Source organism: Piliocolobus tephrosceles, chromosome 11 (genome assembly GCF_002776525.5).
Source record: "Piliocolobus tephrosceles isolate RC106 chromosome 11, ASM277652v3, whole genome shotgun sequence".
NCBI lineage: Eukaryota > Metazoa > Chordata > Mammalia > Primates > Cercopithecidae > Piliocolobus > Piliocolobus tephrosceles.
In genome coordinates, this window is record NC_045444.1 from 54,999,634 (window position 1) to 55,020,326 (window position 20,693).

At 40.4% G+C, this 20,693-nt stretch overlaps 1 protein-coding gene across 2 annotated transcripts in view; it reads left to right on the forward strand.

Annotated features, from left to right (window-relative positions):
* Positions 1–16,585, forward strand: part of DHRS9 (dehydrogenase/reductase 9) — a 28,448-nt gene extending 11,863 nt beyond the window's left edge. For both annotated transcript variants that reach the window (XM_023189697.2, XM_023189696.2), the window contains 4 exons: positions 1,609–1,979; positions 3,160–3,418; positions 11,978–12,141; positions 15,805–16,585. In XM_023189697.2, the coding sequence (XP_023045465.1) occupies positions 1,667–1,979; positions 3,160–3,418; positions 11,978–12,141; positions 15,805–16,028 (960 nt within the window). In that variant the 5' untranslated portion in view covers positions 1,609–1,666 and the 3' untranslated portion in view covers positions 16,029–16,585. The remainder of the gene's footprint in view (positions 1–1,608; positions 1,980–3,159; positions 3,419–11,977; positions 12,142–15,804) is intronic.
* The last annotated feature ends 4,108 nt before the right edge of the window (positions 16,586–20,693 follow it).

Genomic DNA, 20,693 nt, shown 5'->3' on the forward strand with positions numbered 1-20,693 from the left:
AGAAAGAAAGAAAGAAAGAAAGAAAGAAAGAAAGAAAGAAAGAAAGAAAGAAAGAAAGAAAGAAAGAAAGAAGAAAGGAAAGAAAGAAAAAGAAAGAAAGAAAGAGAAAGAAAGGAAGAGAGAGAGAGAGGAAGGAAGGAAGAAAGAAGGAAAGAAAATAAAATTCAAAGTCTATAAACTCACTTGGCCTCTCAGTTCCTTTTTGACCTCAGTGTCCAGGAACAGCCATGATTCCAAAAGCATCCGCAAGTTCTGAACTTCAACTCAGGGCCTACTGATTGTCCTCTGTGAGGCATTTAAAGCCCCCTTGAGTCTAAGGGTGGGTCAAGATTGAGGGCAAAGATATTGTGTGGATACAGGAGGAAGCTTTTTGGGTCACAGAGGAAGAAAATAAGGTCTTTCCCACATGTGGTGCCCCTCTCCCTTCCACAGGCTAGGAGAGCCAATACAGACCTGCTCCTCTGTGGGGAGGGAGCTGATGATCTCATTCTCTTGGGCTGCCCCATGGCTATGAGTGCGGAGGGCTGGGCCCATGGTACTCAGACCTGAGGCAGCCAGCCATACAGCCTTGGTACCCAGGCATAACCCTCAGGTTCTTGTTCACTTCCTCTTTCTGAATGGCTTGCTTTTCCCTGGCACCAATACCCCATGGTAAGAGTAATATATACGGAGGGGAAACGCAGATGCAGGCTTCTGAGGAAAAGGGAAAGAAAGCCCTTTACCTGCCTGATTTTAGGCCCTAGGCTACCTCTAGCCCTGACAAAATTAATTTTCCAAGTAGTTCTGCTGCACGTATGGTAAAAGCTTCAGTTTTACAGCATACGTTTGCTTTACTTTATCCTCTGTCCATGTGATTTTTTTCTCACAGGAGGCTGGTGTTCACGGAAGACAGAATTTGGGGATGTGGGAGTCTGGTTTGGAACACGGTGCATTGGCCAGCATTTCTCTCTCAATCACTTCCCATTTATCTTGCTCTTTCTTGGTGAACTCACTTGTTGCTTCCCACTTTAATACTCCTCTGCACTGGGGTGTAATGATCTCAGAGTTGGGTTGAAGACTGATATTAACCCATTTAAAATAAGAAAACGGAAGCCAAGTTGGGAATATCTTCTTAGTGGCAACACCAAAATGCTCTTCTTCTCCTGACAGTTTGAAGATAATTGGGAGTCTGACAGAACAATTAAAATTGAATTACTGTTTCTAATAGATTTTAGCCCATTCTGCAGTGGAATTTCGTGAACTAGCAAGAGGTAAGATTTTACTGTGAGAATCTGTCTTCCTGGTGGGCGAGTTCACTCCTGAGATTAATACCATCACTCCACACAGCTCTAGTTGGCCATGTCAACTCAATGGCTTGTGTCGATTTTGCCATGGCTCCCACCTCCCTCTCTTCCATTTAATTTCTCTGAATACTACTGGGTTAGTTTTTGCATTATTTTAGAGGAGCAATTTACCATTTAAATGGCCATCTTCCCAACAACCAACCAAATAAGAGTTGTTGTTTCTTTTTCTGTTTATCCACACAAATGCATTAAAATATCATCAGTCCTGGGTTACAACGACTTGGTGGTTCTAATTTGAATTTTCTTTTTCACTTTGAACACTCAGGACACCATCTTCTTTTATTATACAAGAAAGGAGTGTACCTATCACACACAGGGGGAAAATGCTCTTTTGGGTGCTAGGCCTCCTAATCCTCTGCGGTTTTCTGTGGACTCGTAAAGGAAAACTAAAGATTGCAGACATCACTGATAAGTACATTTTTATCACTGGATGTGACTCGGGCTTTGGAAACTTGGCAGCCAGAACTTTTGATAAAAAGGGATTTCATGTAATCGCTGCCTGTCTGACTGAATCAGGATCGACCGCTTTAAAGGCAGAAACCTCAGAGAGACTTCGTACTGTGCTTCTGGATGTGACTGACCCAGAGAATGTCAAGAGGACTGCCCAGTGGGTGAAGAACCAAGTTGGGGAAAAAGGTGAGAGACATGGAAGTGGGGAGGATGGGACAGGGATAGGGAATAGGGAAGTAACTGAAGCTAAATAAAATGTGCTCAAGTTTTAAATGGCCTTTTGAGAAAATGTCTCCTAAATACCGGCTGTGTACTTCTCTAATCTTAGGATAGCTTCTGAGTAGCTCCAAGTACAGGCTGTCTGTGTGCATGAGAAACACAGCCCAGAAGACCCTTGGGCCCAAGTCTCAGTGGGTGAATTTGGGGCTGAGATGAAAAGATTGACTTTCCAAGGTCTTCTCCTGTGAAGCACTATTCCCCCCTGTCCCATATACAGCAAAGGAATTTAGACTAAAATGTACAGGAGAATATGGGGGCAATTCCCAAATTGCCATCTGGATACCTGGGACCCACTTCTCACTACAAAATGATTCTAGAGCTCACACATTTTCAATGGGCAAGGTTGAAAATGGCCTGAGAATTTGTGTGTGAGTGTCCTACGTAATTAAGGTAGAGTAGTGAGCCATTGGATGTTCATTCTGCAATAGATTCTGCTGTGGTGACTGCATTCTGAACTAGAAGAAATTTTATTGGCTTTGAAGAGTAAAACATTCTCAAGGATTAAGATGTTGGGATTCACAAAGAAAAAACAAATGTTTGTGATTTTTTTTCTAGTATATCTTGATCATATGGCTGAGACTCTGACGCTCAAAAGAATGATTTGATAAGGCTTCAGTTTTTAACACTTGAATTCCAACACCTTTAACAATACTAAATGTTTCCCATTTTAAACAAGTCAAGTGAATGACTCAATTCTTAACAAAAATAAATGTGAAATAGATTGATATCACTCTTTGTCCATACAGAACATTATGTAAATATTCTCTGGCCTTACCATCTAGCAAGGGAGGAAAAATAGATCAATTTACTCCACATCTGAGATTAAAAAGCAGAAAGACTCACTCATAGAGTTTCGGTATTTGACATTCAGAACCAGAAACAGAGTAACAGTGAGAACTTCAACTACTTCAATTTAGCCTCCCACCCTCTCTGTTATCACTTCCCAAAACTACGAAGTATTTCAGAGTAGGAAAATGACTTCAAGGAGGAAATGGCACCATTGTGCAAAGCAGAGGCTGTATTTTCATCAAAGGTGGCAAATAAGTAATATCTTACCACACCTCTTTTTCTTCCCTCTCTGTTCTAGGTCTCTGGGGTCTGATCAATAATGCTGGTGTTCCTGGTGTGTTGGCTCCCACTGACTGGCTGACACTAGAGGACTACAGAGAACCTATTGAAGTGAATCTGTTTGGACTCATCAGTGTGACACTAAATATGCTTCCCTTGGTCAAGAAAGCTCAAGGGAGAGTTATTAATGTCTCCAGTGTTGGAGGTCGCCTTGCAATCGTTGGAGGGGGCTATACTCCATCCAAATATGCAGTGGAAGGTTTCAATGACAGCTTAAGGTAAATCAAATTAATTGACTTATTAGGAAACAATAGCTGCAAACATTTACTGAATGCTTATGTACAAGACATCCTATTTAGTACCTTTCAAAAAGTCTACCATATTTATCTCTAATGTTTGTGGGTACACAGTAGGCATATATATTTATGGTTATATGAGATATTTTGATACAAGCATACAATGCACAGTAATTACATCAAGGTAAGTGAAGTATCCAACACCTCAAGCATTTATCCTTTCTTTGTGTTACAAACAATCCAATTATACTTTTTTAGTTATTTAAAAAACTATGATAAATTGTTGACTGTAGTCACCCTGTTGCGCTATCAAATACTAGATCTTATTCATTCTAGATAGCTATATTTCTATATTTCTGTACCCCCTAACCATTCCCCCTCACCCCCACTACCCTCTCAAGCCTCTAGTAACTAATTCTCTACTTTCTGTCTCTATAGTTTGTTTTAATTTTTAGCTCTCACAAATAAGTGAGAACATGTGAACTTTGTTTTTCTGTGCCTGGCTTATTTTACTTAACATAATGACCTCTGGTTCCATCCACGTTGTTGCAAATGACAGGATCTCAATCTTTTTTATGGCTCAATAGTAGTACTCTATTGTATATATGTACCACATTTTCCTTATTCATTTTTCTGTTGATGGACATTTAGGTTGCTTCCAAATTTTGGCTGTTGTGAACAGTGCTACAACGAACATGGTAGTGTGGATATCTCTTTGATATATTTATTTCCTTTCTTTTGGGTATATACCCAGCAATGGTATTGCTGGATCATATGGTAGCTCAATTTCTAGTTTTTTGAGGAACTTCCAAACTGTTTTCCATAGTGGTTGTACTAATTTACATTCCCACCAACAATGTTATGAGCATTCCCTTTTCTCACATCATCACCAGCATTTGTTATTACCTGTCTTTTGTATATATGCCATTTTAACTGGGGTAAGATAATATTTCATTGTACTTTTGATATGCATTTTTCTGATGATCAAGGATGTTGAGCACCTTTCATATACCTATTTTCCACTTGTATGTCTTTTCAGAAATATCTACTCAGATCTTTTGCCCATTTTAAGTTGGATTATTAGACTTTTCCCTATAGAGTTGTTTGAGTTCCTTACATATTCCGATTTTTAATTCCTTGTCAGATGGGTAACTTTCAAATATTTTCTCCCATTCTATGGGTTGTCTTTTCACTTTTTTGATTGTTTCCTTTGCTGTGCAGAAGCTTTTCAAATTGATGGGATCCCATTTGTTCATTTTTGCCTTAGTTGCCTGTGCTTGTGGCATATTGCTCAAGAAGTCTTTGCCCAGCTAATTGTCCTGGAGAGTTTCTCCAATGTTTTCTTCTAGTAGTTTCATAGTTTGAGGTCTTAGATTTAAGTCTTTAATCCATTTTGATATGATTTTTGTATGTGGTAAGAGATAAGGGTGTAGTTTCATTCTTCTGCATGTGGACATCCAGTTTTCCCAGCACCATTTATTGAAAAGACTGTCCTTTCCCCAATATATGTTCTTGACATCTTTGTCAAAAACGAATTCACTGTAGATGTATGGATTTGTTTCTGGGTTCTCTGTCCTGTTCCATTGGTGTATGTGTCCATTTGTATGCCAGTACCATGCTGTTTTATTTCCTATAGCTTTATAGAAAATTTGAAGTCATGTAATGTAATTCCTCCAGTTTTGTTGTTTTTGTCCAGGGTGGCTTTGTCTACTCTGGGTCTTTTGTGTTTCTATATAAATTTTAGGATTGTTTTTTCTATTTTTGTAAAGAATCTCATTGGTATTTTGATAAGAATTTTATTGAATCTGAAGATTGCTTTAGGTATTATGCACATTTTAATAATATTGATTCTTCCAATCCATGAACATGGAATATCTTTCCATTTTTTGTGTCCTCTATAGTTTTTGTTGCAGAGATCTCTCATTTCTTTTAGTTAACTCCTAGGCATTTTATTTTTAGCTATTGTAAATGGAATTACTTCCACAATTTCTTTTTTGGATTGTTTGCTGTTGGCATATAGAAATTGTTTGCTGTTGGCAACAGAAATCTTTTTTGGATTGTTTGCTATTGGCTACTGATTTTTGTATGTTGATTTTGTATCCTGCAACTTTACTGAATGTATTTGTTCTAATAGTTTTTATGTGTGTGGAGTCTTTAAGTTTTTCCAAAGATAATAAGATAAGATCATATCACCTGCAAACAAGGATAATTTGACTTCTTCCTTTCCAAATTGGGTTGGAGCTCCATTGTATGTTATTTGTTTTTGAGGAATCTCCGAACAAATCTTGCTGCTTTTAAGATCCTTTCTTTATAATTGCCCTTTGGGAGCTTTGATTAATAAATGCCTTGAGGTAGTCTTCTTTGGTTAAATCTGCTTAGTGTTTTATAACGTTCTTGTGCTTGAATATTGATGTCTTCCTCTAGGTTTGGAAAGTTCTCTGTTGAATAAACTTTCTACCCCATCTCTCTCTCTCTACCTTGTCTATAAAGCCAATAACTCTTAGATTTGCCCTTTTGAGGCTATTTTTTAGATTCTGCAGTTATGCCTCATTCTTTTTTACTTCTTTTTCTTTTGTCTCCTCTGACTGTGTGTTTTCAAATAGCGTGTCTTCAAGCTTACTAATTTTTTTATTTTGCTTGATAAATTCTGCTGGTAAAAGACTGACACATTCTTGATTACGTGAATTGCATTTTTCAACTCCGGGATTCCTGCTTGATTCTTTTTAATTATTTCAGTCTCTTTGTCAAATTTATCTGATAGGATTCTGAATTCCTTCTTTGTGTTATCTTGAATTTCATTGAGTTTCCTCAAAAGAGCTATTTTGGATTCTCTGTCAGAAACGTCTCATGTCTCTGTCTCTCCAGGATTGGTCTCTTTCATCTTATTTAGTTCATTTGATGAGGTCATGTTTTTCTTGGTGGTCTTGATGCTTGTGGATTTTTTTTTTTTTTTTTTTAATGTCTGTGCATTGAAAAGTTAGGTATTTATTGCAGTCTTCACAGTCTGGGCTTGTTTGTACCCATCCTTCTGGGGAAGTCTTCCCAGGTATTTGAAGGGACTTGGGTGTTGTGATCTAACTTTTTGGTTCCTGCAGCCATATCTTCATTAGGAGGCACCCCAAGCCCAGTAAGACTGTGCCTCTTATAGGCTCATAGAGGTACCACCTTGATGGTCTTGGATAAGATCCAGAAGAATTATCTGGTTTACCAGGAAGAAACTCTTGTTCTCTTCCCTTACTTTCTCCCAAACAAGTGGAGCTTCTCTCTATATACTGAGCTGCCTAGAGCTGGTGGAAGAGTGACACAAGCACTCCTGACCACCATCATTGGGACTGCACTGAGTCAGACCCAAGGCCTTCTGTAAAATTGCCTGGCTACTGCCTGTGTGTACTCAAAGCCCTGAGGCTCTACAATTAGCAGGTGGTGAAGCCAGCCAATAAGACTTGTGTCCTTCCGTTCAGGGTGGCAAGGTCTCCCTACACCTGAGTGGGGTGTCCAGAGATGCCATCTGGAAGCCAGGGACTGGAGTCAGAAATCTTAGGAATCTACCTTATACTCTATTCTACTGTGGTTGAGCCAGCATCCAAACCACAATACAAAGTCCTTCCCACTTTTCCCTCCCCTTTTCACAAGCAGAGGAATCTCTCACCATAGCTACCACCATCTCAGGCCTGCAGCAAGTACTGCCTGGCTATGACCAATGTTTACTCAAAGCCCAAGGGCTCTTCAATCAGCTTGTGGTGAATGTTGTTAGGCTTGAGACTCTCATTTCAGGGCACTGGGCTCCCCTCTGGCCCAGGATAGGTCGAGAATGCCATCTAAGACCCAAGGCCTGGAATTGGAGACGCTAAGTACCCACTTGGTGCTCTACCCCATTGCAGTCAAACCAAGCTGGCATCTAAGCTGCAACACAATGTCTCCTTTACTCTTCCCTCTCCTTTTCTGAAGCACAAGGAGTCTCCCCCTATAGCCATCACAGCTGGGAATATCCTAGGTCACACTTGAGGCCAGCATGTCTCTGAGTCTCACCCAGGGCCCATGGTGAGTACCTTGGGTATTGCTCCTGATTTTTCAGGGCCCAAGGGCTCTTTAGTCAGCAGGTAACGAATTTTGCTAGGACTAGTTTCTTCCCTTCAAGGCAGAGGGTTTCCTTGTGGCTCAGGACAAGTCTAGAAGTGTTGTCCAGGAGGTAGGGCCTGGAATTGGGGCCTCAGGACTCTACCTGGTGCCCTATCCTACTGTGGCTAAGCTGGTATCCAAGTCACAAGACAAAGTCCTCTTTATTCTCCCCTTACCTCTCCTCAAACAGAGGGAAGGAGTCTCTCCCAGAGCTGTGGACTGTGCTGTCTGGGGCTGGGGGAGGGGAGGCACAAGCACCCTCCTGGCTGCCCAAGCTGGCATCTTACTAGGTTGCTTGCCCCCCAAGTCTACTGTCTCTGAGCTCAGCACAGCACCAGGACTTGCCCAGGAATTGCAATCCTTGTGACCTGGACTGGCTTTCAAGTTTATTTAGAACCCCAGAGCACATGAGCCCACACTGCTGAGGCTTGCTGGCGCTCGGGTTCTAACTACTGAAATGGGAAAGTCCTCCTCTGGCTAGGGCTGGTCTGAATGCTCCCTCTATGGGTGCTGGCTGAGTTCTGCCTGCTATTGCTTTCCACTGTGACAGGACAGCACTGAGTTCCAATGCAAATCCCACAATCACTGTGCTCTCCCTCCCACCTCAAGTACTCAGATTCTGTCTCCAAGCCTCACAGTTGCTGCTGGTCTATGGAGAAGGAGTAGCATCAACAGTTCAAGACTGTCTTTCCTACCCTCTTCAGAGCCTCTTTCAGTGATATGAAGTTAAAGTTAGGGACTGTGATCACTCATCTGAGATTTGGTTTTCTGAAGGTTTTTTGTGTGAAAGTTGTTTAATTTGGTGTTTCTGTGGGGAGGATGATCAGTAAAGGCTTCTATTTGGCCATCCTGCTCCACCTCTACCCTATTTAGTACTGTAAGTTATTCCCAGTGTATAGATGATGCCACTAAAACTAACAGAGGTTAATTGATTTGTGCAAGGTCATCCAGCTGGTAAGTGGTAGAACTGAGATTCGAACCCAGGTTTAACTCCTTTTCACTTTTTGCCTTAATACATGATGCTTAGAGTGGCAGCGAATTTATATTCAACTGGTCAGTTTGTCAAATAGTTAGGGAATCACATAGAGAGGCTAGATCAGAACAGGCTTCTCATTGGTTTACTGTCAGTTGCAGACACAACAATACCATCCTATTTAAACCTTCAGTAGAAAACCATTACTGCAGCTTGGGCGACAGAGCAAGACTCTGTCTCAATTAAAAAAAAAAAGTGAAAGGTAACAAATGGTGAGACCGTGGAGAACTGGAACCCTTATATACTGTTGGTGTGAATATAAAATCATGCAGCCACAATGGAAAACAGTATGGTGGTACCACAAAAAATTAAAAATAATTTGGTTGTGGTGGTGTGTACCTGTAGTCCTAACTACTCAGGAGGCTGAGGTGGGAAGATCATGTGAGCCCAGGAATTTGAGGCCAGCCTGGGCAACATAGCAATACCCTGTCTCTGAAAATATTTGTATATATCAGAACTACTATATGATCTAGTAATACCACTTCTGGGTATATATTCACCAGAACTGAAATAAAGACCTCAAAGTTAAAAAAAAGAAAAAAAGAAAACCATTAGTTCTTAAATAGCTCCATGCATGCTGTCCAAGCTTTATAGCTTCATTCCATGGGAGAGACTGGGGGAAGTGTGCTTAATCCATCTTACCTGGAACCAGAACTTATCACCATCAGTTCAAATCCCCTAAAGTACAAGTGGTTCTTTCAGTCAAGATTCTGGTAGGAAATGGTGGCACATTAAAACTGGGTAAAAGGCAGAGTATGTTTAAAGGACTTCTAAATGTGTGAGGTATCTACTGAAATCTCAAAGGATAAAATCTATGGGCTAATGACAGCAGGGGTATTTCCCTTCAGAGGACTGAAGGGACAAGGAGACAGGGCAGTTTCCAGAACCTGGAGACGCAGAGGCTGTTGTCTTCAGTTAAGGGATAAAAATAACCAGTGTTGACACCACAGGAGGATAACTAATCTGACACTCTCACCTCTTTCCTGATCTCCCACTGGCACTTTCAATAGCCTGAACTCAACAGAAGCCAGAAAATACTTAGTGCAGGTAAGACTCCCAGGATATGGTGCAGACAGAGGGCGGAGGAAAGGACTAGAGAAGCAAGTGGAAGATATTCAGCTGAGTGGTGCTGCAGTAGGCAAGTGAGAAGACAAAGTTGGATATAGTTTTTCCTTCGATTCACCCATTTATTTATTCGACTATTATTTGTTGAAGGCATATGCTAGAGTTTATGATCTATACAATGGACCTAGGTTTAGTTTACTAATAAAAGGTTACAATTATTCCACTGAAATTAAGAAAGATAGAGCAACTTCATTTTACCATTTGATCAGGTTGCCAAGTTTGATTCCCCTAGGAAATAAACACAAAAATATTGGAACAATTCTTCCAAAAAACTAATGTGCATTTGAATCACCTGGGGATCTTTTTAAAATGCAGATTTTGATAAAGTAGATCTGGAGAAGGGTCCTGAGACCATGCATTTCTAACAAGCTCCAGATGCTGCCCATGGTTCAGGGATCACACTTTGAGCAGCAAGGTCATAAAGAACCTCCATTGGTCTCTTTGGTTGACCTTTGGTTCCACTCTACAACCAGCAGTATCATAGTAAAATTTTAGTATACGTACTTAGAGATTTACTCACTTTTAAAAAAGATTTCAACTGAAGGGTTTGTGAGTTTGCCATGCAGCTATGCCATGCCTAAAAGTAATCAATAAAGAGTATTTTTCTTAAGTGAATCATGAATCTAGTATTTTAAATGGTGTTACGTAGGTACTCCACAATCCAGTGGCAGCTCCACAATTTCTACATATAGGAAGGTTTAGGGGCAGCAGTCCATCTGAGAGGGTTGGGGCTCCTTGGAGCTGTATTTCCCAGTATGCATACTGATTTAATATGGCTTTTACTTACCTGGTAAGCTTGGTTGGAGGGCTTAAAGCCACTTGTCCCTAGTATGTTATTTTTATGAGTGGGTGGGGAGAAATGTCTTTCCAAATAGCCTCTTGGCACTGCTACTTCCACGATCTAGAGGAAATCAGGCAACAGATAAATACAACAAAAGTAAGTTGGGAAATCATCTTTTTTTAATTTTAGTACAAGTCACACACCTTTCGGAATCTCTCAAGGTCAAGCTAACTTGCATTTTTAGGAAAATATATTTCAAACTTTACAATAGTAACATTGCTAAAAAGCTGAACCTAAGAAAAAATAAATTACATTTTAAATTCACTAATAGAGTTTTAAAAAATTTTTATGCTGAAGAGTTCTATAAAATGAATAAATACTTCCTTATATTATATATTCCTGGTAGGAATATAAATCAAATTTAGTAAATGATTATTCATATACTGGTTTGCTATACAGGTGGTCCCTGACTTAAATGTTAAACATGACTTTTCAACTTTCGTTTAGATGCATGCATTATAAACTTTTCTTAGAATTTGGAATTTTGATCTTTTACCAGCAACAATATGTACAGTACTCTCTCACGATGCTGTGCAGTGCAGTGAACCTCAGCTCCCAGTCAGCCATTGCAATCATAGGGTAAAGAACTGCTAACCTGCAGGGCACTGTGTGGCCAGATGATTTCGCCCCACTGTGGGCCAATGTCAGTGTTCTGAGGATGTTTAACGTAGGCTAGGCTAAGCCATGATGTTCGGCAGGTTAGGTGTATTAAATACATTTTTTGACATTAGATATTTTCAACTTACCATGAGTTTATCAGGATGTGACCCCATCTGAAGTCGAGGAGCATCTGTATATTGGTTTGCTTTAAAGAAAGGCGCACCATGATTCCTGTAAAACCTGGATGCCTAGGGAATGAGTAAGCTTTCGGTTTTCTGCTGCAGCATGATAAAAAAAAAAAAAAAAGAAAGAAAGAAAGAAAAAAAAGAAAAAAGCATGCTCAACAGAATAGGGAGCAGGTTAGTCACATCAGGGATTATCGTATTGTGTCCTTCAGCACATCCTCATTTGTGCTGCAATCTCCTTATGTTGCTAGAATGCAGGTGAACTTGTCCATCCAGGCTATCATTAGTTCATTTCACCATAAGGTGGTTTAAGTACTGATAAGAAACCTGTTCGTAACCTGAATGTGCACTAATCAATGATGAGAGCATGAAGAACACTTTAGGAAGAACAACAGTGGACTGGGGGTGGTGTCTACCCAGATGCCTTTCCTATCCTGCCATTAACTGGTCCTCTCTTCACCACTGTAAACCTCAGTCTCCTCACTTGCAAAATGAAAGGGAGAGAGAATAAGATATTTCTTTCAAATGTACCCAAATCTGTGATTCCATGAAAAGATTCATGAGAAAATAGTCACTCAAATAGAAAATATTTTCTAAACAAACCTGGAGTAAACATCTTCCATGGGTTCTTTTCACAGACGGGACATGAAAGCTTTTGGTGTGCACGTCTCATGTATTGAACCAGGATTGTTCAAAACAAACTTGGCAGATCCAGTAAAGGCAATTGAAAAAAAACTCGCCATTTGGGAGCAGCTGTCTCCAGACATCAAACAACAATATGGAGAAGGTTACATTGAAAAAAGTGAGTTTCTGGGTGGTGCCAGTGTCCTCTGGAATTCTTTGTCCTGAACAGCATGAAGGAGATTCAAATACAGATGAAATAACAAGGTTCTGAGTAATACCCCAATAAGGATCTTAACCATGGATCAGGGATCTCCTATTAATTTCAGTGTCATCTCTTGCTTCTGTTTATAAACATTTACTGAGCAATTACAAACTGCCAAGGTATCTGCTAAGTGTCTTATAAATTATATCATTTACTCCTCAAAAACTATTAGAGTAATGAGTAGAGGCTTGGGAAAGTGAAATGTCCTGCCCAAGATTACACAACACCTCCTAGTCATGCCTGGACCTGAGCCCAGGCAGGTGACTCCAGCCCACGGTCTTCACCTTTGCCATACCTCCTCTTTTCATCAAGCACCAGCTGTACACTTGGCATTTTTTAAGGATTTATGGTGGTTACAAAAGATAGAGAAGGTTCAGCCTCTGACCTTTAACTAGCTTACAATCTAGTTGACAAGAAGTAACCAAGTGAAAATGTAAAACAATGAAACAATGTAGCACACAATAAAATTGATCCTTTACTTCTTAGGTGTAATCTAACAGCCCAGAAATGGTGCTAGATGATGTGTTTCTAATTCCCCAGGGAATTCAGACCAGGAAAAGAGCATTGCTGGTTAAGAAACCCTAATGGGGCAGGTCAGGTTTGAATAAGACCCAAAGGACAGGAAATAATTACTTGGGTGTAAACTGTCTGGAGCAGGAACACATGGAGGAGGAGATGGAAGACACCAGGAGCCTTCCTGGTCAAGAGATTGAGTCAGAGATGGGAGAATAAGTCAGAGATTGAGTCAGTGATGGGAGAATAATAATAAAGATGACATAATGATGGCTAACAAATAGTAAATATTTACTACGTACTTGTCACCATTCTAAGTGCTTTACATGGACACTCATTTAAAATCCCCCCCAAAACTCTACTATCATCTTCATTTTATAGAAATAGAGGCATGGAGAAGTAACTTACCAAAATTGTACCACCAGTAAGTGAAAGAGCTAGATTTGGACCCAGGCAGCCTGACCCTGCCATTTATGATTGGTGGTGGCACTATAATGTGAACAAGGCATTAAGGACTTTGGTCGCACTCCTGATATCAGGCCTTCCCTTCCACCACAAACTTCTTGGGTCAGTTGAAGTTTGCTTGATATTCCTCAAATACTTACTGAGCTCCTGCTTTGAGTTGAGCAGGGTTCCACCTAAGTATGTGTAGTTCTATTCCTCCACACTGTGCCCATGCCTCTTGATCAGTGGACTTGGTAAGACGGTCAACTGTGGCAAGGTTCATGGTCAACAGTTTTCAAGGCAGAACCAAAAGCCAAATCAGAACCCCCTGGAGAGGTTTTTAAAATGACTGACTCCTCCAACCACCACTACCCCAGACACACACACACACACACACACACGCACACACACACAGACACAGAGGTACACACAGACACAGAGGTACACACATTATCTATATGTCAACTGAAATGTCTGGTCTTAAAACATCTTAGTGCTGACATGTCACTATAGGTTTAGAACCACTGTCATCAAATGCTCTACTTTTCAGTTCCTGACTCTGAAGGTTCTATGTAGGTTCCATCTAAGACTGAACTTAATACTTCATAAACAAAACCCCTCATTTAAAAGCGCTTTCTCTGTTTAATATTGACACCAATACTTTTTAAACGCCTTTAAATATATCACTGACTTCCATCTCCAATTATTTTTGGCTTGGTTCCTGGTTCTTGTGTTCTGTCTCAGAAATACCAAAAGCCATGGAGCTCAGTTTTGGACTGGTTGTCCTTATTAGAGTTTTCAAGTCAGGACTTGGAGATGAGCCAAAGGCACAGTCCCAAAGTAGACCACAAATTTAAGGTCATCTTTTCTTAATTTCCCGCGTTGGGATAGTAGGAGTTTAAAATAGCCACTAAGACTTATTAGGTTCTTTGAACAACTTGTGGCCAGTGGGACCTGAAGTTGAAAGAAAGATCTAACTTCATAGAATTTCCTTTGAGAAGACACAACTCAGGTATGTTTTTAAACTATGCGAGAATCGTATGATAGCTCTACTTTGAATTTGAGGGGGAAATCTCTGTGCCATTTTCCATAATGGCTATACGAATTTACATTCTCACCAACAGTATACAAGAGTTCTTTTTTCTCCATGCCCTTGTCAATACTTGTTATCTTTTGTCTTTTGATAATAGCCATCCTAACAAATGTGAGGTGATATCTCATGTGGTTTTAATTTGCATTTCCGTGATGATTAGTGATGACATTTTTTTTTCATATACCTGTTGACCATTTGTATCTTCTTTTGAGAAAAGTCTATTCAGATTCTTTTCCCATTTTTTTAATCAGATTATTTCTTTTCTTGCTGTTGAGTTATCTGAGTTTCTTATATATTTGGAATATTAACTGTGTATAAGATATAAAGTTTGCAAATATTTTTTCCCATTCTATATGTTGTCTCTTCACTCTTTTAACTGTTTCCTTTGCTGTGCAGAAGTTTTTTAGTTGGATATAATCCCACTTATCTAGTTTTGCGTTAGTTTAGTTTTGTGCTTTTGGGTCATATCCAAAGAAATCATTGCCCAGACCAATGTCAAGAAGTATTTCCTTTATGTTTTCTTCTAGTAGTTTTTGTTTGTTTGTTTTCAATAGAGATGAGGTTTCACTATGGTGCCCAGGATAGTCTTGAACTCCCTGGGATCAAGTGATCTTCCCACCTCAGCCTCCAAAACTGCTGTAATTACAGGTGTGAGCCACTATGCCAGGCCCCTTTCAGCAGTTTTATAATTTCAGGTCTTATGTTTAAGTCTTCAATTCATTTTGAGTTGATTTTTTTTATATGGTGTAAGATCCAGTTTCATTCTTCTGCATGTAGATATACTGTTTTCCCAATGCTATGTATTCAAAAGACTAGGGTTCTAAACCACCACTAATCCCTTGTAAAAAACCTGCCTCTGTAAAGGTACCTTCATTCATTATTCAAACATTTCATTTGCATGAGAACTGGGATCCTTGTAGCTTTCTGAGTCGGTACATTTGGGATGATTCTCTCTTTATTTACAGATTATAGAAGCCTGTGGTATACAAGTGCGCACTCACATCCACACATGCATGCACATACATGCACAAGCACATGTGCAACCCACATTTTCTCTAGATACATAATCCCCTAAAACAAATTAGAAATCAAACATACAACTTTCTAGGCTTAGGGGCCTCATGGGCTTTATGAAGTATCATTTGCTCATTGCTCTAAAGCACTGGCTCTCAAAGTTTGATCCCTGCACCAGCAGCATCAGCATCATCTTGAAATTTGTTAGAAATGCATATTCTTGGGCCCCACCTCATACCTCAGTCAGAAACTCTGGAGGTGGAACCCAGAAACCTGAGTTTTAATGAGCTCTCTAGAAGATTCTGCTGCCCACCCAATCTCGAGAGCCACTGGTCTAAAGAAAGCACTGTAGTATCCTTTTCTGAGGAACAGATAGTAAATCCTCAAAATGAGCCTCCGTTATAACGGACAATTCAGAAAAAATTCCCTTGTATCCATCCTCCCCTGTGCACCCTAGACTTCCACTCTGCTTTCCCCTTCTTCCAAAGAGTAAATGTGCTTTTGTCTCTTTTTAGGTCTAGACAAACTGAAAGGCAATAAATCCTATGTGAACATGGACCTCTCTCCGGTGGTAGAGTGCATGGACCACGCTCTAACAAGTGTCTTCCCTAAGACTCATTATGCTGCTGGAAAAGATGCCAAAATTTTCTGGATACCTCTGTCTCACATGCCAGCAGTTTTGCAAGACTTTTTATTGTTGAAACAGAAAGCAGAGCTGGCTAATCCCAAGGCAGTGTGACTCAGCTAACCACAGGTGCCTGCTCCAGGCTATGAGATTGGCCGATTTCAAGAGCACTTCTCCTTTTCAACCCCATTCTTTACCTGCTCCAACCTGGACTCATTTAGATCCTGCTTATTTGGATTACAAAAGGGAGTCCCACCATTGCTGGTGGTGTCCTAGGGTCCCTGCTCAAGTTTTCTTTGAAAAGGGGGGCTGGAATGGTACATCACACAGGCAGGTCCTGCCCTGTATGTAGGCTTTGCCTGCTTGGTATGATGTAAGGGACGTTGAAAGACTTGCCCATTCCAAATGATCTTCACCGTGGCCTGCCCTGTGCTTATGGTCCCCAGCATTTAGAGTAACTTGTGAATGTTAAGTATCGTCTCTTATCTAAATATTAAAAGATAAGTCAAACATTTTCATGAGTGGATAGACATGTTCTGTTACGTTGCTGAGGATGACTCTGAAGAACTGAAGCTCAGTTCTGATAAGCTTTGAAAAGGAAGAGGGATCAAGCATTGTGTGACAGTGGTATAAGCTAAGAGCAGCAGTAAAACACGAGATAGAACTGCAAATAGAAGGAAAGAAAAAGATAGGAAAAGGAATAAGAGGACTGCAAAAAATAATATATACCTAAATATGTATATATGAAGAGAGACTCCCCAACACTCAGACAAGCCTTCCTAGAGAGAGCTATGGAGGATGAACATCCTATTCAAGGCCACTAAGAACATTGATGCACACAGTTTTCTGGTGGAAAGATGTAATGACATTGTGACTAATCATTCCAAAAGAAGAAAAATGTCACAATGTCACATTTTTCTTCGGGTTAGTTTATTCTGATGATTGTAAAAGTAACAAGACCCAGACCATGTGGCACAACTTACACCTGAGATGGCTGGAAATCCTGCATTTGAGGTGTCTTTGAAGCCCCATGAAGATATAGAGCTAAATAAAAAGGCTCTCTTTAGCCTACAGTTACAGTGGGATTAGATCTGCATCTTGTTTGTATTCATGTTTCTACACTGAATTGACCCTGGGCCCACACCCTATCCAAAAGAAAGTTCCCTAAACAGACGTTTCCCGATTCCAGCAGCCAATACTGCTCACAAACGTTTGTAGAATATTTACAAGAAGCCTTCAGTGGCAGAATGCAACATTTTTTGCATAATAATATAGTGTAAAGAGTCAGAGAAATTAGCTAATGCACATGTGCAAGTGTGCACATGTGCGCACACACATACACATGCATATACACACACGCTTAACACATTGTGAAGAAAGTCCGTCTGTAATCCCAGCAGGTCAAGGCAGAAGGATCGCTTGAGCCCAGGAGTTCAAAACCAGCTTGGGCAATATAGTGAGATCTTGTCTCTACAAAAACTAAAAAGTTAGCTTGGCATGGTAGCGTACGTCCGTAGTCCCAGCTACTTGGGAGGCTGAGGCAGGAGGATCACTTGAGCCAGGAAGTTGAGGCTGCATTGAGCTGTGATCATGCCACTGCACTCTCATCTGGAAGACAGAGCAAGACCTTGTCTCGAAAAGAGAAAATATTTAATATCTGCTGCTTGAAACCATGTCCATTTGAAGGTATTAGTAATTCTACTCATTTTTAATCACCTTTCTGGAAATATCTGCTTATGAGGTAATTTTCTGCTTTCAAGTTTACAACATATTGGTGACTGAAAAATCAAATTACAAACGGTGTCAATCCACTTGTATATACATTTCATAATTTTGAAGAAGTATATACTCATCGTTTTTGCATCAAAATGAAAAAAAAAATCACAGCAAGAATGAGATGGAAGAATTCTCGGGCAAAGTTAGCTAACCTGCCTGCCTGTGAGGCCATCCCCATCTTGGACCTAGCCCCAGATACAGCTCACTTGTAGATCTCTGGTTTCTTCTTGTTGCAGTTAACCACCCCACAGTCCATTCTTGGAGGTAAAGTTCACCAATGTTGTTTACTGGGAACCCCCTTGCCTTGAATTCACATCTTGGCTTCATTTCACTGCTTTAGAATTCTTGACAAGCTGCTCCCTGACTTTCCAGACCTCCCAGGGCTGCCAAGATACTTAGAATCTGAAGGAACTTTCTTTGCCAAACTTCTAACAATTTCGGTCATATTCTCGGGCCTACCTGTGTTCTTTCTTTTGTTTTGCCTAGACCTGAGTTCTTTGTTCATTCCTTCTAGTAGCTACAATTTGGTAACTCCCTGTTTCATCCAACCAAAAAATTCTCTCCTTAAATGTCATCAGGCGTGATATTATTCCAAAATAATAACAAATATATTCACCTAAGCAATTTTTAGAGGTTTTTAAAATACATGAGAAGGTGGGGTTTTGGGGGCATAGAGGCGTAAGTCTCTATAGAGGCACAGGACCTGTGTGGTAGGGAGAAATGGAGGGATGAGGATATCAGACGGTCACTATGTCAGGCAGCTTGGGCATGGAGTTCCCAGACTTCTCTCCATCTTACCATAATCACTTCTAATTCTCTGTTCTTTGGGGGGAAATACCTATCACATTTTTATCTGTAAATATTTGAGGAAACATATTTTGACGATGATGGACATTCTTCTAAGTACTGGCCTGTAATAAGGAACATGATGGATGTGAGGCCTTCCTCCATAGAGCCTTTTGGAAATAATCCAAGGCTAAGGCCAATACTCAGGAAGCCTTAGAGGACCTTCTCCAGGAATGCACAGTCAAGATGAACAAAGATGTTGTCCTCCACCACATCTAGCTTGAAGGATTCTTCCTCACTTAGTTTGGAGAGACCAAGAGAACCTCCCAAACTCTCCCTCTGATCTGATCCAAAAATCCAAGTGTGTCCTTCATCGGGGCAGCCACACTATATTCAAATCTGGAGTTTTATCTTCCCCACCCCACAGACATTTTCCCAGTCCAGCACCAACTGCTGTCAATTTAATCTCCATAGGGATCTGGAGTCTGAATACCTCGCTTCATCTCCAGTGCGATCACCTGTTCAAGCTACCAACTCTTGTTTCTACTACAGCATATCCACCTTGCGCACCATCAGTGATTTCTCCTCATTGCAGTCAGAATTGTTCAAAATTAATATCTAATCGTTCTACTCCTTCTGTTGTTGCTTTCTTAAAATCTTCAACGTGTTCTCGTTGCACTTTGGCTAAAGACTAAAACGCTTTATATGAACCCTGCTGCCCCCATACTCCTCATTAGCCTCATTTTATAGCACTATGGTCTACACCTGGCCACCTCAGCACCTTTCCCATGCTTCTCCCTGGAAAGTTCCATCTTACTTGGTTTTCTAGTTTCTTTGTCCTACAGATCTCAACCACGTCCTCAGGGAAGCCCACACAATTTCAAATTCTGACCACCACCTCTTTATTCAGTTAGGTTCCCATCTTGTACACTCTCACTGTGCCCTGTAATTTTCTTCAGGAATCTCATCACAGTCTGTAATTGTATATGCATATAGTTAGTTAATACAGGTCTCTTGTATCATATCATAAGCTCCACGAAATCAGGAATAATGAATGATGCTTTGCTTAATCTTTGTATCCCCTTACCTTGGACATCACTGGCACACAGATCAATGTTCAATAAATACTTGTTGAATGAACACAAAAATTAGTCTATATTAGCCTTTCGAACTAAGGGTCAATTTATTACTCAAGATCAAGCTGGTCAGGTGCAGTGGCTCATGCCCATAATCCCAATACTTTGGGCGGGGGGCCAGTACGGAAGGATCATTTCCAGAGCAGCCTGGACAACAAAGGGAGGCCCCACCTCTATAAAAACAAATTTAAAAACCAAAAATTACCCAGGCATGTTGGCATGTGCCTGTAGTCCTAGCTACTCGGGAGTCTGAGGCAAGAGGATGGCTTGAGCCCAGGAGTTTGAGTCTGCAATGAGCTATCATTGCACCACTATAGTCCAACGTGGGCAACAAAGCAAAACTCTCTCTAAAACAATTAAAAATAAGTAAGTTTTCACAAAAAGATCAAGCCTGCTGATCCCATTAGTTGTGCTGTCAGTGTGTCAGTTCAGTCAAAGTCTCATAACTTCCTTGAGCCTTTCAGGTCTTCCTGAAGGCTCCCAGCTCTGGCTCTGCTCTCAGCCTCCCCTGATACTGAGCAGTGCTACTGTAGTGATTTCCCACCACCTATTGCAAAGGAGCCCGCCTCCATGCCAAGCCATCCTGGGCCCAGTAGGCACAGAGCAAAAAGATCATCAGGGATCATTGAGTCCATTTCTCTGCTTACAGGCAGGACATGTCTAAGCCATCCAGCCCGAAGAGAATCTCTTCTAGTTAAAATCTCTCCAGAAACTCTATAGCTTCTGTTATCTTAGGGTAGACCGATACTTAATGACCAACATTTCACCCTGTCCAATAGTTAATGAGAAAAATTTCCAGGAAACTTATTTAACAAATGATTACTTTTGGCTCTTTTGCACATTATTAGTCCCAGTAGTTTTCAAGAACACAAGAGATCACAGTCCCATCAATGTGGAGGAAATAGCTAAACATTCTCAAAATGAAAAACATTTTTATATTCGTGACAACTCAATCTAAGCCACAGTTTATAAGGACATAGCTGACCAGGAGTTTTGTGAGTCTTTGCAGGTTGAAACGTAAGATAATTTGATATTCCTAATGCTAAAATTCTTCCTCAACTCTGCAATTCATTTTTTAAAA